The sequence below is a fragment of the Xylocopa sonorina genome, chromosome 8 (assembly GCF_050948175.1).
Source record: "Xylocopa sonorina isolate GNS202 chromosome 8, iyXylSono1_principal, whole genome shotgun sequence".
In the NCBI taxonomy this organism is placed as follows: Eukaryota; Metazoa; Arthropoda; class Insecta; order Hymenoptera; family Apidae; genus Xylocopa; species Xylocopa sonorina.
This window is the reverse complement of record NC_135200.1, coordinates 6,710,281-6,724,436: the sequence shown is the minus strand read 5'-3', so window position 1 is coordinate 6,724,436 and position 14,156 is coordinate 6,710,281. Positions and strand designations below refer to the sequence as shown.

The window sequence follows — 14,156 nt, the reverse complement described above, 5'->3', positions numbered from 1 at the left end:
TACTCGTCAGCGTCTTCAACCCCTTCCCGTTTTCCCGATAGTTTCGCTACTTCCACCGAGTATGCATCGTAGACTGTTAATTTGGATATTCTAGCGAAGGGATTGGAGATCGAATTTGTGCGCGTTGGCTTTTCTTTTTTTTTTTTTTGTTGGTCCTTCGTTCGCGACGCAGAGAACTGGGTGCGAGCGATCGTATATCGCGGTGGAATTTCTAATCGGTCGATGAGTATTTGATAGTTTAATCATCGCGCTTTATAAATGCAATTACCGTTGGTGTCTCGTTTATTATGTAATTCTCTGGGGCGAGTAATTAAGTCGCGTGTTACGGGAATAGTTAAATTCGTGTTTAGTTATGCGGATATGTGCAGTCGTGCTGGTGTGGGTATTATGTTGTTGTGTATATCGCGGGGTAGTTAAATTGGTTGTTTTATAGAAGCGCACTGCTATCTGGCAGCGGGTATGCGAATAGTGGAACGTTCAGGTAGAGCAGCACGTTGCTTTGGTAATGGGAGCTTAGATGGGAGTTTCTGCCACGCTGCGTTTCCGATGTTACGCTGGACGACTGTTAACATTCGGGATAATTGTTTGCGCTCGAGTGCGCGTAGATGCTCGCCAGTATTGTCGCGAATAGAAATCATTATTGGTACTGTAAAGTTCTGAATCGATGTGTTCAAATTTTTATCGAAGGAAATAGACAGATGTAAATTCGTCCTCTGATTCAATTTAATCTAAGTCAATCGTCAAAATCACTCGATACAATTTAATAACCTCAGCTTTCCTTACTTCTCTTGTATCCAAGAGAAGAAGAAAAAAAATCATCATCGAACACGAAAACACGACAGCACCCAGATCGATAAATATTATCTTCTCAAACAGCGAATCCTAGGAACGTATTCTCTATTGTGCACCTGCACGGGAAGCGTGGCGATCGACTGGTTCCATTGGAAAAAGCGACGAAACAGGATCAAAGAGGAACAAAACCGGTGGGGCGGATCGTTTTGTTCGACTCAGACCCGCGTTTTTCCCTCGTCGAGTCAAGAGCCACGGTTTAACCTTTTGCGCTCGAACAGGCGACTCTCATTCGCCGCGATGTTTCGCGTGGCAACTCGAGTTATCTCCAGTTGATAGAAGAGAACTATTGTATATGTTCATATTTTCGGTTGGCAAGTGACATTGTGACGTAAATTGGGGATTAAGAAAAAAGTCCTCTACAACTATAGTCCTGAATACGATGTGTCTAACGTCAGTACAGTTTCGAATGGTCGTAGCGAGCACGTCTATCGCGAAATTTTCCACCACTCGTTTCTAAGTTCTAAGGCGAGTTTGATTTTCAATTGATCGTGATTAAATTGCTGGCAGAGCAAATGTAAACAGTGATGACGTATCGAGTGTGAGAAATAGAAAACTTGAGGTAATAGTCAACAATGAATCTGGAAGTAGCAAGATTCTGGCAATTCAGAGTGCTTCAGTAAGTGTTTATGTAAAATATCATACGAAACGCAACTACAGATCTTGAACCAGCCGAGCGAAAAAGTCGTGAAGCGCAAAGGGTTAATAGCCGTCGCTGACTCACGCTCACCCATGGATTTATAATGCTCGTCTCTGTTCGACGATATAAATGGACCGAGGAACAACTCTTGGCCCCGTGTCTCGTCGAAAGCGAGAACCGGCGCTCGCCTCGAATCGTAATTATTTGCATATTCGGTAGCGAGAACACGCGGCCGCCGCATAAAAACGACGCTGGTCCAACGTCGAGGATAAAAAGAGAGGCGATCTCGTCGCGGAGCACTCACGGTAGGCTCGTTGGGAGAAAGTTTCGCTCGATTTCGAAATACTTTGACGATTTTGTTGTCGAAAAACCGGTCCACTCTCTGGTTGGTCGTTGATTTCGTTTGTTTCAACTGATATCTTATTCTTTTCTTCCCTTTCGATCTTATTTTGTTCGTTATATCAATTCAGTAACCCCCAACTGTAGGGAGATTTTAAGCTTTCGCGGATAGATATAAAAATTGCGATCATTTTATTTTTGGTTATTTTGTTTCTCGATTACACTGTAGATCACGTATCGGTTTTATTATTGGGATTATATTTTTATGCGTTTCGAAATAACGCTTGGTTACACAATACGATATGTATAAATGCTAAAATTATCAACAGGACGTCATACGCATGCAATTTAGGCTATCTGTATCCCCTAATAGCTTGACACTAGCAATGTGCACCGATGACTCAGTTCTCTTCAAATTAATTTATTGACACGGGAGCTGTGCATAAGTTCCATGAATACGTGAATAAATTAATTCGATGGAATATAACCGTCTCATGTATAATTTATCGTTAACCTCATCTCCCGCATGATTTGGCAAAATTAGTAAATTGTTATTGTTCCTCCCAGCTATTGTTCCGATGCAGATTATCAATATTAATGACACGTCTTGATCTGTTCGTACCTTCGTAGATTCGCGTTTCAACCCTTGTCTCTTGATTCGAAAGGGTGTCTAGGCTGTCTATAATTTAGTTTCAGTTTTAGGGTGAATCCCCTCCAATTTATGCAGCATCTTAAGCTCGTGATTCGCGAGAGGAGTTCCACTCGCGAAACTGTCGACGAATCGTAAATTCATCGTCAAAGTTCGCTTCGTACTCTTGGCAAGCAAAAACTACGAGATTTCTAAAATACACTAAAACCATCCTTTCCGCCAAAAGAAATTCCCACAAAAATCAGCGATTCACCATCGACTAGACACTTCGATAAGCCAGCAATTATCCAGCAACAACTGCAACGAGAGCAATCAGCCGAGGCACGTCGAAAAAAACCGGCGTCCACGTTCGTGGCAAATTAAACCAGACACGTAGAGGCGTTCGTGCAGGAATTACGAGGAAAAATCGAGCATCCCCCGCGCCACTCGAGCACGAACGAATCCTCGCAGCCGGCTACCGTTTCCATCCACCAGGGGCTCGTATTTTTTCGTGTTTCCCACAAAGAAACGGCTGTCGCGGCGGTGGGCCGTAAAAATTGCGCGACCAGAGCGCGGAAAGAGAGGCGACGGGGGCAACAGCGAAAGAATAGACGCGTACAGAAAAGGAGAAACGGGAGAAGCGGCGGGCGTGTGCGGACATCGAGGTTTGCAGTGGATGCAATTAGGGATTAACGAGCGTTTAACCCGGCTGGAAAGGCGAATAATGGCGATCCGATCCCCTAGCGCGACGCGAAGGGCGAAAGGTGTGGCGCGCGGCTAAATCGGGGCTGGTGGTTGCTTTATGGTTTCTCTGATGCTTTGTACCGCGGAATACTGTCTGCCGCTGGGTGCACGTTCCAGTTGCACCGCGAGCTCTTTGCGCTCCCGCCCGTCCGTCTGTCACTTCTGTTTACCGTCCGCCTGTTTGTTTCCGACCGCGTCGGAGGAAATTATACCGAGACGGATCGATGGCCTCCGCCAACATCGCGGGAACCAGTCTTGAGGTCGACTGGGTGCGCGAACATTTCGGAAACCTCGACTCGTTGTCGATCGAGGCCGATTTTTCGTCAGATACTCTGAATTCGAGGCATTGATTCGAAAGTGATCTTCGAGGATTCGTACGTTCGTAGCTATGAGTCTATTTCGAATGATTTTCGACTCGGATTGCGCGATCTGAGAGCTCGAAATTCGGTGGCGGCTATTTCAGGAACTCTGCAGGTATCGATTAATAATACCTATGATTCTGGTACTAGTATATATTCAGCTGGTTTCTAAAATTATTTGTCTAACGATAATAGAAGTATTTTCGTCGAGAACAGCGTTACTATTAAATTATCATTCTTTTTTAGTATCTCCTGTAGAACAATTTATTATTATCGTATCGCGTTCTATTTCGAAACGTAACCCTTTTTAGAAACCAGAATTTAGATTAGAAATTTTTCTCGTAATCAGACACTTGCGAGCCGAATCAAGATCCATCGATCGAGTTTCCCCTCCCAATTGTCTCGATTCCACCGGCAACGGCACGTGTCTCGTTCCTCAGAACCGAAGGTGGGGTGTACATTTTTCATGTAGCAAAGTAAACGATGCCCCGCGATGCCTTTGTTAACCGAAGACGGTGTGTCACCCTCGACGCGAGTACGTCTCTCAGGGTGTGCACCCTTCGCAGAGAGAAGCGACGCGACCACACCTGTCGCCTTCTTCTCGCTCGTCCCCGGGAATGTACTTTAGGGGTTGACTTTTTGTCCCGCCAGTGAGCGTGCGCTCAGGTGTGGCCAGACTTTCGTCTGCGCCATTGACTCGCCCCAGTCTACCCTGTCTGACGCTAATAAAACCTATCGAACAGGACGATACGCGGCTGAAGTAGCTAGATGAATAACATCGTACAGTTCACGTATGTTCCACGCAATGCTAATTTCCCTTTTATCACTCGCGACGTTCTTCCGTTTCTCTAATCATTTGCATACGAGCGATTTCATACGCGCACGCGATTTGTGCGCATTATCAGGGAGCTCGTATCGCTCTCGTGCATATATACGAACACCAGACTGACCGACGTCTACCTCGCGAGGTGCACAGGGCCTTTCCACGTTCGTTTTAAAATTTCGTCCGGTATCTGCCACCTATGGAACGCGTTACAGCTAACAAGAACGTTGGAACGACCGAAAAATGACCGTTTTGCGAGCGAGGACCGCGAGGTGCGGTACCCTCGGGCCATTTTCCTCAGAATATAGATTGCAGAATCCATCCTGCGCGGGATGTAGGTGGATAGAGACGCGGTTCGAGTTGACAACCAGTGGCCAGGTAATTGGTGAACGGAAAACATTGTGGCGTCGCCATAGCAACACCCCAGCATCCTTTATCGGCGAACCCTCGTCGGGGGTGGGCCATGTCCGGGGTGGCGTGCCCTAACCGCTGCACCCTCGCTCTATCTCCGCGGCTTTTCCGCTACCGTTCTCGAAGCCTCCCGAAAACGTCTGGCCGCGCTCGTTATTCCATTAGAGCTGCTGAAGGGATTGTTTGGCCGCGGCGACAGGTTCGTTTTTGAGGGCCAGGAGTCTGGAACGAGCGGGGTTTATCGATTCGCTTGGACCACGGTTAGACGTGAGGTTACTTTCGGGAAAATCGTGGAGCGCGGTCCACCAGGGGTGGGTGTTTCGATGGGCGCAGGTTCGACGATTGTACAACGCGATGCAGCGTTCTGGGAACTGTCTAGCGTTAAATTTAGTTGTTTAGAAAATGGATCGACGTTCTTAAGGTGATTCTGAAGTTTAACGGAAATATTTCGAGTCTGATGCGAGGGCAAGAAATACGTTGAACAATTAAAAATTGATTAAGGACTTCCGAGATGGTATCGGTTGTAATAACGCTTGCACTGTGTCGTACCCTCGTAACGACGTTATCTTTCTCTGCTGCTCCCCTCGAATTGTCCCCTCAAATTCACCCTTTGTGTACCCATAATCTTCACCACGGCCCACTGATTCCTACATCCGCTTAGTCGACCGATTAACGAGTTGCATTAACTTGTCGACTGTTCATTACGTTCAAATGATTCGAGGTATAGGAGAGAAAGGCTTGGTAGAAAATTTCAAATATCTTACGCCATTATTTCAACCGATTTAACCCTCTCAGCCCCAGTATTCATCGCACAAGAATACTTTATCACTCCGAGTATCTATCTCGAACGTCTGCGATTCAACTAAAAAATAGACGATCTCCTAATTACGATAGAGTCAATCAAAGCCAGACCTACGTTCGAACGACATTCGCGCAGAGGGCCATTATTCTCTCATGGACCCATCCCGGAAGCTAACTCTCGAGATTCTAACGAAGTCACTTACGACACGGGAACCTAATCAAAATCTCATCCCAAAGAGACGTGTACGGGCTACTAGGAAGCTGGATACACCAAGCAACGGTTCACGTATCCATATAACGACGTTCCACCCTCTGGATCAACCCCTCGAACCCATCGTTCCGTGTATCAATAGCCCGAGCCAGGCGTGTCCCGTTCGAGCATCCGTTTAGCGGGCCTAACGACGAACAACGTGAGGTTACCGACCGATTATAGTGGCACTCGGCACGGCTCAAGATCCCTCGGAACAATAACGGTTGTCCATTGTCGCAGCGGGCATGCCTGTTGCGTCAAAGCGACGCCAACGGCCCTTACAGCGCGCTCGAGTCCATTTGTCGGCACCGCTCCCAATATCGACGCCCTGCGCGACCCGAGCGAGGGGCGAGCCGCCCCCGTCTAACAGCCCTATATCAACCCCCATGTATCGTCGTAACGACGAGAATTAATCTCTCGCCAGCGGGCGTGGAACTCGCTTTTGGGCTCTCTCTCTCTCTCTCCGCGTTCTGAAAAATCACCCGTTCCACGTTCGTTACTTGTCCTCGGCTTAATGGCCGACGCTTATAGCCGATCGTGTCCGAAAGTTTTCAAATTCCGACGACATTGCGAACGGAAGCTTTGGTCTGCTTTGTACAAGTTTTTCTTTCAGAGTAAACAGTTATCGGTTACTTATGAATGTCTTTCCTTTTACTATCTTCGGGGTAATTTAAAAATTCTATTTTTCCAGGATATATCTGATTGTAGCTTGAAGTATCTCTCGTATTCTAGATATCTGTATCTATGTACATACCAGATATCGATGGAATAAGTCCAAGTGACTTTGGTGTATCTATGTGTACACTTTGTATCCATCGAACATAGTCGATAAAGAGAAGCAACCCCTATAAAATCCTTCACTTTCATCGTTACCACCATACTCCCTCTTAATCCACCCTTAACCCCAATAGAAACGACGCGTCGTCGATAACCAAGAATGTGTATCCACGAAAATTGCTATGTGTATCTGTCCAAAGCCAGGGTCGGCTACTAATAAGGATCCATCCTGTTTACACGTCCCGTCCGGGGAATCTCCCAGCCGGAAATGCGTTTACGAAGGCGGATTCCATCGGGTCCCTTCGACTCGGGTGGATTAAACGGCCGCAAGTATCCGCGCGGGACCTTCGTCGGCCACGAGCTTCCCATTTGCATATTAACCGCTCTGTCGAGGCGGGGAATCGCGGAACAGCCGGTGCCCCACCGCGATTGCACCGCTCCTCGGTGCGTATCGAACGCCATGGAGTTCGTTATCGATCGATATCGAACGTTGCAGTCCGCACGAGAGCGCGTGCCGTCGCAACGCGAGAGTTAAATTGCCGTGCGATTCGATAACCCGTTCCGAGGATTCCTGGCCCGATGGTACCTGGCGCGATGGCCTTCGTCAGCAGAATACTCGTTTGGCGTAAGTTTTAACGCCGTTCCTTTCGATCCTCAAGAGTCGCTGAAACGTGCGCGGTTTAGGGCGCGAGTGAAGCTTTGGGGATTTCATTGGTGTTGCGTGCGCGTGTACGACTTAGTGATCGAGTGATTTGTAGGCTCTGTTGGAGCTCGTTCTCTAAAAACTTTGTTTCTGTTCGATTAATGCTAGATCGGTAATAATTCTGTGATATAGCGCGGAGCGGAGTGAACGAGTGAAATCGACGGACGTAATATTTTGCGTGACGTATGAATGGATTCGATAAGTGGATATTTATATCGTTTCTGGTAGAAAATTGTAGCTTTAAATATTCCCAAAGTATGATTATTTCTATCGAACGTGTAACTGTCCGCGGGGTAACGCGTTCTCCAGAACACGAGTCGCTCGCAGCAACCAGAATAACAAGCCTCGCGGCTGTCCATCGGATACCGATCAATTCTCATTCCGAGCGATCGATCAATGCGAACAAATTCGAAGTCGTCGATCAAAACGCGACGTACGCGGAGCAGGTTGATTAAAAGCACGCGAAATCGAACGGTTGCATCACGGCCGTTAACGCGAACGGTATCTTTCCCGGTCTTATCTTTTATCAGCGTAGCAACTGATCCACTTGCACGGTTCAGGCTATCGCGAAAATGTGTGTTTAGCATTAGCGAGCAGGTAGAGAGAAGGTAAATACGATAAAGTCGGTGGTGGTAGGAAAAAATTTGTTTTCACGTGACGTTGCACGCGTGCGCGGCTATAACGGCCGGGTCGCGTTAAGATCGACCGCGATCTGGAACAATGAGGAACTACACTCGATCGTCGCGTTAACATTGCCATTGTCCGCGAACGATAGACGATCCACATCGTCGCTACGGCTCTCGACGGCTTTTGACGCGCCTGAATAGGCCTCCTAGGCACCGGAAGCGCTTTGTCGCGGCAATTATTTCCCTTTCGCCCCCGGATCGCTGGGTATTCCTTCGCTATTCCACGCGAGACAACGATCCTCTGTGTTTGCGCGCCTCGAGCGTTCAGAATTAATGAAACTTGTTAAGTTTGAGTAATCCGCAAGTCGACGCTGTTTTTCAAGCTATCGGTGAATACCACTTCTGAACGATCAATTTATCTCGAGACGTTAAAGAAATTTTCCGTGACAACGTATGACATATTTTCTTCTGACACTGCTTGGTACACAATTGCTATTGCAAAAAGGTTCACTGTGTTATAACTGGTGTTATTTTTAGCAGTCCGCTACATATTTTAGTATATATAGAAAATATACTGGCTATTATTTCTACACTGGATTTAAAATAGTCGTATTCTGTCCTAGAAAATGAACGATATATGTGAAAGTTTGGATGCACGTGCTAACGAGGAAATTGCCTTTCTTCCTCGCTTTTGCTCGTGAAAATTGATCACTCGTAGCCAAAAGAGAACGCGAAACGGTTTCCATGTTAAAAAAATTCACTTATGAAACTTGGCAATGTCTATTTAAGTATAGAACACAAACGCAGCCTGTGCGCGTAAAAATGTCTCGCCACTAGCGACTGACAAATCGTTAAATCTCTCCTCTTTGATTGAATCCCAATTTCCCTAATCGTTTCCCAAGACGCGATTCCCTGATCGATTCGTGCAATGTTAATTAATCGTTCGTAGAGTCGCCTAGCGACTGTCGAACCCATCCGGACGATTCGAAAAATACTCGAACGATCGAGCTCCCTCGATGCCGAACTATCCGCGAGGTTCGATCAACGCGGAGCGGGTTCGAGGCGAATATCGCGTGCCCGATCGATCGAGCGTTCTTCGAGCAATTTTCAGCCACGATCGGCCGCGACCGTTGCCAAGGAATGCCTTCCCCTCGGTTCTCGTGCCAACAGCTCCGCTCGGCTAAGCCATTCCCGATGGCATTGGGAGTCCGCTTCGGTCCCGAGAGAAAAGTCTCGACGCGCAGAAATTCAACTCGCTATCTTTCGAACCGTGTCGCTCCTTATTGAAACGCCGGAAGGTCCGCTGGATTTTTCCCTCTTCGATCGGTTTCACTCCGCCGCCGTCGCGTTGTTACGTACCCTGGGCGAGCGGAAACCAGATTTCCTCCGCCCTTCTTCGCCGTTTCCGGTGACGCGGTACCGTCGAGACGCAGAAGAATTTGCGCGTACGCTTTTTAATTCGCGCAATGGTCGATCGAAAGAAATCGTAGGGGTTGAATGTCTCGAGAAAGTTCGAGAATGGCGAATCTCGCAATTTTTTTGTGTTACGCTAGGATTTTCCAGTCCCGTATGCTAATATTTGCGACACTGTGCACCCTGAGCGAGCGGAAACCAGATCTCTTCCCTTCTTCGCCATTTTCGGAGACGCGGTATCGTCGAGACGCGGAAGAATTTGCGCGTACGCTTTTTAATTCTTGCAATGATCGATCGAAAGAAATCGTAGGGGTTGAATGTCTCGAGAGAGTTCGAGAATGGCGAATCTCGCAATTTTTTTGTGTTATACTAGGATTTTCCAGTCCCGTATGCTAATATTTGCGACACTGTGCGCGCGATTAGAGTACACGTTGCAGTGGGATGATTTATTGAATGTTTTATCCCCGTGACGTTAGCCGAACGAATATCTCGTTGCTTAAATATGGAACAAACTTTCGTCTCGTTCACTTCTCTCTCTGGTAAAATATAGAGGTAATATAACTCTGTGCTATGCATAGAGGAAAAATTAATATCGATGTTCTTTGACGTCAGTTACCATTCGCTTTACCGTGGCTGTGCCACTTTATTCCAACAAATTTTGTTCCGTTCTAACTCGGATTTATAACGATCATCAACGAAGCGTACTAATTTCTTTCGAAGAAGAGGGTAAAGATGCCACAGATCTAAAGCAAACATTATATTTCATACAAAAATGTATAAAAAAATTCTCAAAAGCGAATTCCACTGATTCGTTCGCTTCTCGAATAGTTGTCTGAACAATCAGGACGGAAAGCGGTTCAAAATTGCACGGAACACCCGACGGAACAAATTTCACCCTCCGCAATCCCTTCGGAGCACGAGTCGCGGCGAAATACCCTCTAATTGACATCGGTCGACAGTAGGAACGATCGAGCTTCTCCGCTCCTCGACTAATTACCACCGAAATTAAACGCCCGTGCCGAGCACGGGCAAGGCCGGCTTCTGAAACACGCACGCTGAACTCACCCCCGCGCGCGGCCAAGAATTCAGACTGCGAGTGCAGGCGCTCCTCGAGCAGAAGTGTCCCCGAGGGATACTCGGCGCTGATAATCGCCGTTCACGACGAGACTGGCCTACCTCGCGTTAGCGTCTATTATTCCCCCCTGTGGTGTCGAAGCTACCCCCGAAATTTCCGCTCGCCAACGCTCGCTCGCCCTTTCATCCCCCGGCGTTTCACGCGCTCCGCTGAAAAGATACACGAGCCACTGGCTCCCGCCTTGGGGGTTGTCGCGGTGGACATTGACGAGCGTTCGACGTCCGTCAGAAACCACCCACTTCGTGGCCAGGCTATCGGGGTGGGTTTTTCCTGGAGCGCTGGCTTCGTTCCATGGCAGTTGAGGCCCCCTTGGGGAGTGTTTCACGATGTTGGTGAGAGCGTTCCACGGTTGCAGCTGGTGCTACGACGGGCTTAAGCTTTGCTGGTTAGCCTGGGTGTTCGGTTGATTTTGATAACTTTGGATAACGTCGTATCACGGGGATGTAAGATCACTGCCGCGTTGTGGCTGAGGTTAGAGTAAGAGAGGATTTTTTACATTTTCTTTTTATCTGTTTTTTATTAAAGGACGTGTAATGTAGCGGTGTAGCGTAGGGGAGGTATATTAGATATGCATGATGTAACGAAGTTACGTTTATCACAGTTCCGAAAGTGCTTCAGGTATTTTACGCGTGAAACTTAGTTACACTGTATTACCGGCGAGAAAGCCGTAGCATCTACTGATTTCCCGTTTCACTCGCAGCATCGCGATCAAAATTTTTTAATCCGTTAAACACGAATCATCACGAGACTACGATAGTTACCACGATTCCGTGGTATTAATTGCCTCCGCTGGTTAATTGTTAACAAATGATTACGCGAATTAATTAGCGGTTAGTAGAGTGGAATGCTTCTGGTGTTTCGAAATTATCAATACAGCCCCGGCTGTTTAACAGATCCAGCCGCGATGTATCGAATTTAATGAAGCCTCGTTAATATCGAACTGCTGTTATCGATCCGAAAAATAATCTAACATAGTAATCCGGCCAAGACAGAGATCCTGTTCCTAATTAAAATCGTTGCCAACGGTAATTGTTCAAGCTCCGACGAGCGCGACTTAATGGCACGCGTATCCAGGCGAAAATCACATTTTTCTGGCGGGCGGGAGCCATTAAATATCTATGGGGCCACAGTGTCGAGTATTGATTTTATGGTGACATCGACATGGCCGTCTAACAATGAGTTAAGAGGGACCAAGAGGGACCACGGGAGGAACGGGGAGGGAGAGGGTTGGGCCACGCTCGATACGGTTTCTCCGTGAATATTCGTCCAACAGCTGTAAACACTGTTCCGGCCTCGAGAGGGACAATAACCCCGGAAAATAAGTTCCACTTCCGGGGGAAATGGAAGCCGTCTTTCGTCGCGTTATCGTCCCACGTTATCCGCTTTCCTCGTTACACATTTCACTGTAGATTTTCCTTTCCTGGAAACACGGGAACGACCGTGGTCCGTGGAAGTTGGCGCGAAATTTTTTAGATACTTTACAGCGGACATTTAAATCGATCTCTTTTTAGCCTGCGTGTGCGAAAGAGGTGAAAAGAAGCGTGGAAATATTTTTGATATAAATTTTTTGTACCACCGATATCGAATGTAGTTTTCTATATTTGATCCATTTTCATGGTCTCTTTCTGAATGGTACAAGAGAGAAATTCATTTATTTAATATCGGAAAATATTTCATGTAATCCTTCGTTATTTTTATATCAATTTTTAGACAGGTTTTTAATTGACCGTTTCTGCTATTTTTTTTTCAAAAGGAGAATCTATTTTCGAACAAACCTCACCAGCGTACGATAACAATATTACCACGGCGATTAGTTTCGTTCAAGCGATCGAAACGCCGATACGAGGGTGGTAAACGCTCTTTCTAGGGGATGTTTCATCCCTCGTCGGTAACGTAGAGATCTCTGCTCTGCTTTTTCTCTGGAAAAGCAGGAAAACGAGGGAACCGTATCCCTAGTCGATAACGCGAGTGCAGCTGTTGATGCGGTTGCACCCTCTCGTTTTACCAGCAATCGTTTCGACTGCAATCCTCGCTGCAACTCCCCAGTTCGACGTAATCCTTGTACGGTAAAATTGTCACGATCGAAACCCCTTCGAATCGATTTTGCGATACTAATTTCGCGCTTCTATTTGTCTGTTACAGCGAAAAAGCAAAATGGAGCGGCACTGCGGACGAACAGTTTGGGCTCGGGAGCGAGAACACCACCCCTCGAGAGGAAAAGCAAATTTTCAGCCCTCGGTAGACTCTTTAAACCGTGGAAGTGGAAACGGAAAAAGAAATCGGATAAATTCGAGGCTGCCTCGTTGTGTAAGTGCTCATCTGTAACCTGTAGATTTTCATATCGTTTTTAATTGAAAAACGCTACTGGCAAGGGTGTTCCAAAAATTGTGAACTCGATTTGAAAAGTAAAAAGTATTTGGAGCAATTAAGATCAGTTTGAGCGAGTAGCAATGTAACGAAACTAGATGAGAGATTTATCGGTAGGCAAGGGTGTTAACCAGGGGATGTTTCTCGCGATTGCAGCGCTCGAGAGGAAAATCTCTGTACGAGCCAGCAGAGACGAGTTGGTACAGAAAGGAATTTTGCTGCCCGTGATAAGGTCCACGTCGTTTCCGGAAAATGGTAAGTTCATCTCTTTCACCTTGCTTAACGTCTCGATGGAAAACTCTGATTTGCCAACATCTGGTGTGCAATCCAGTATTTTATTCGCGTTATTTGTACTTTAAAAACTCTCCAATTTAACTTTCAACTTTCTATACGGATATTTTTACGCAAGGATGTTTAAAAAACGTTAAAGAATTTAAATTTTAATATAAAGCTAATAATATTTCGTAAAAAGTGGCGAAATATATTAAAAGTAACAGAGTCTTTTATATGATATCGCGATACCGCAATGTCTGCGTATGAAAATGTAACCGAAATGGTGACGACCATTTTCGATCGTGAAATTCAAGTTGATTCCAATGTTGACGTTGCCCTCGCGAGACACGATCTCCGCAGGGTGGGATTTTATTCGAACAAATTCGCGAATTTCCGCAGCGGACCGGCGCTGTCTGGTTACGTGGAAATTGTCCAGCCTCTGGCTGATCAGGAAATAAGGGCCCACGGTCTGCGGGTCGAAACGAGGCGCGAATGGCAAGACGGAATGCTAAAGAACGTAATTAAGTTTCGCGCTCGTTAGTCGCGCAGACGTGGACTCAATTTCCGGAGAATGGGACGCGCGTGGTTTAGCACTCTTCGTTCTGCACGAACGTGATCGAGTTCGAAAACGCACCGTCGACTTCCAAACGTCGTCCACTGGGTATATTTCTCGTAAATTAGCTTTCAGAAATTACGACTGATATCACGTCGAATAAAAACCATTAACCAACGATCGACCTCGTAGAACTTTATATCCTACAGAATCATAAATAAAAACCAACAGCTTGCTTTTCAGAAGTGAACGATTATTTTTAACGCACGATGATAATAATACAGTCGTTCTTACCGACTAAACATTTATCCACGCACACGGTACATTCTCCCAGTAATAAATCAATAACCACCCCCTGTAACCGAAATTAAATATCCAAGCAAGATCGCTCCAAAAGAAATCCTCGAAATCCTGAGTCCCTCGTAACATTCGACAGCTTCTTCTCTTAACGAAACAGGTACATTT

General features: G+C 46.5%; 1 protein-coding gene across 7 annotated transcripts in view; it reads left to right on the top strand.

Annotated features, from left to right (window-relative positions):
* LOC143426409 (phosphatase and actin regulator 2) overlaps positions 1 to 14,156 on the top strand; it is a 266,425-nt gene that overhangs the window by 89,985 nt on the left and 162,284 nt on the right. For 6 of the 7 annotated variants that reach the window (XM_076899849.1, XM_076899851.1, XM_076899854.1 and 3 more), the window contains 2 exons: positions 12,641 to 12,805; positions 13,022 to 13,120. In XM_076899849.1, coding sequence (XP_076755964.1) covers positions 12,641 to 12,805; positions 13,022 to 13,120 — 264 coding nt within the window. Of the gene's footprint in view, positions 1 to 7,128; positions 7,247 to 12,640; positions 12,806 to 13,021; positions 13,121 to 14,156 lie in introns of those variants that run through there. The other variant, XM_076899853.1, reaches the window with a different exon arrangement.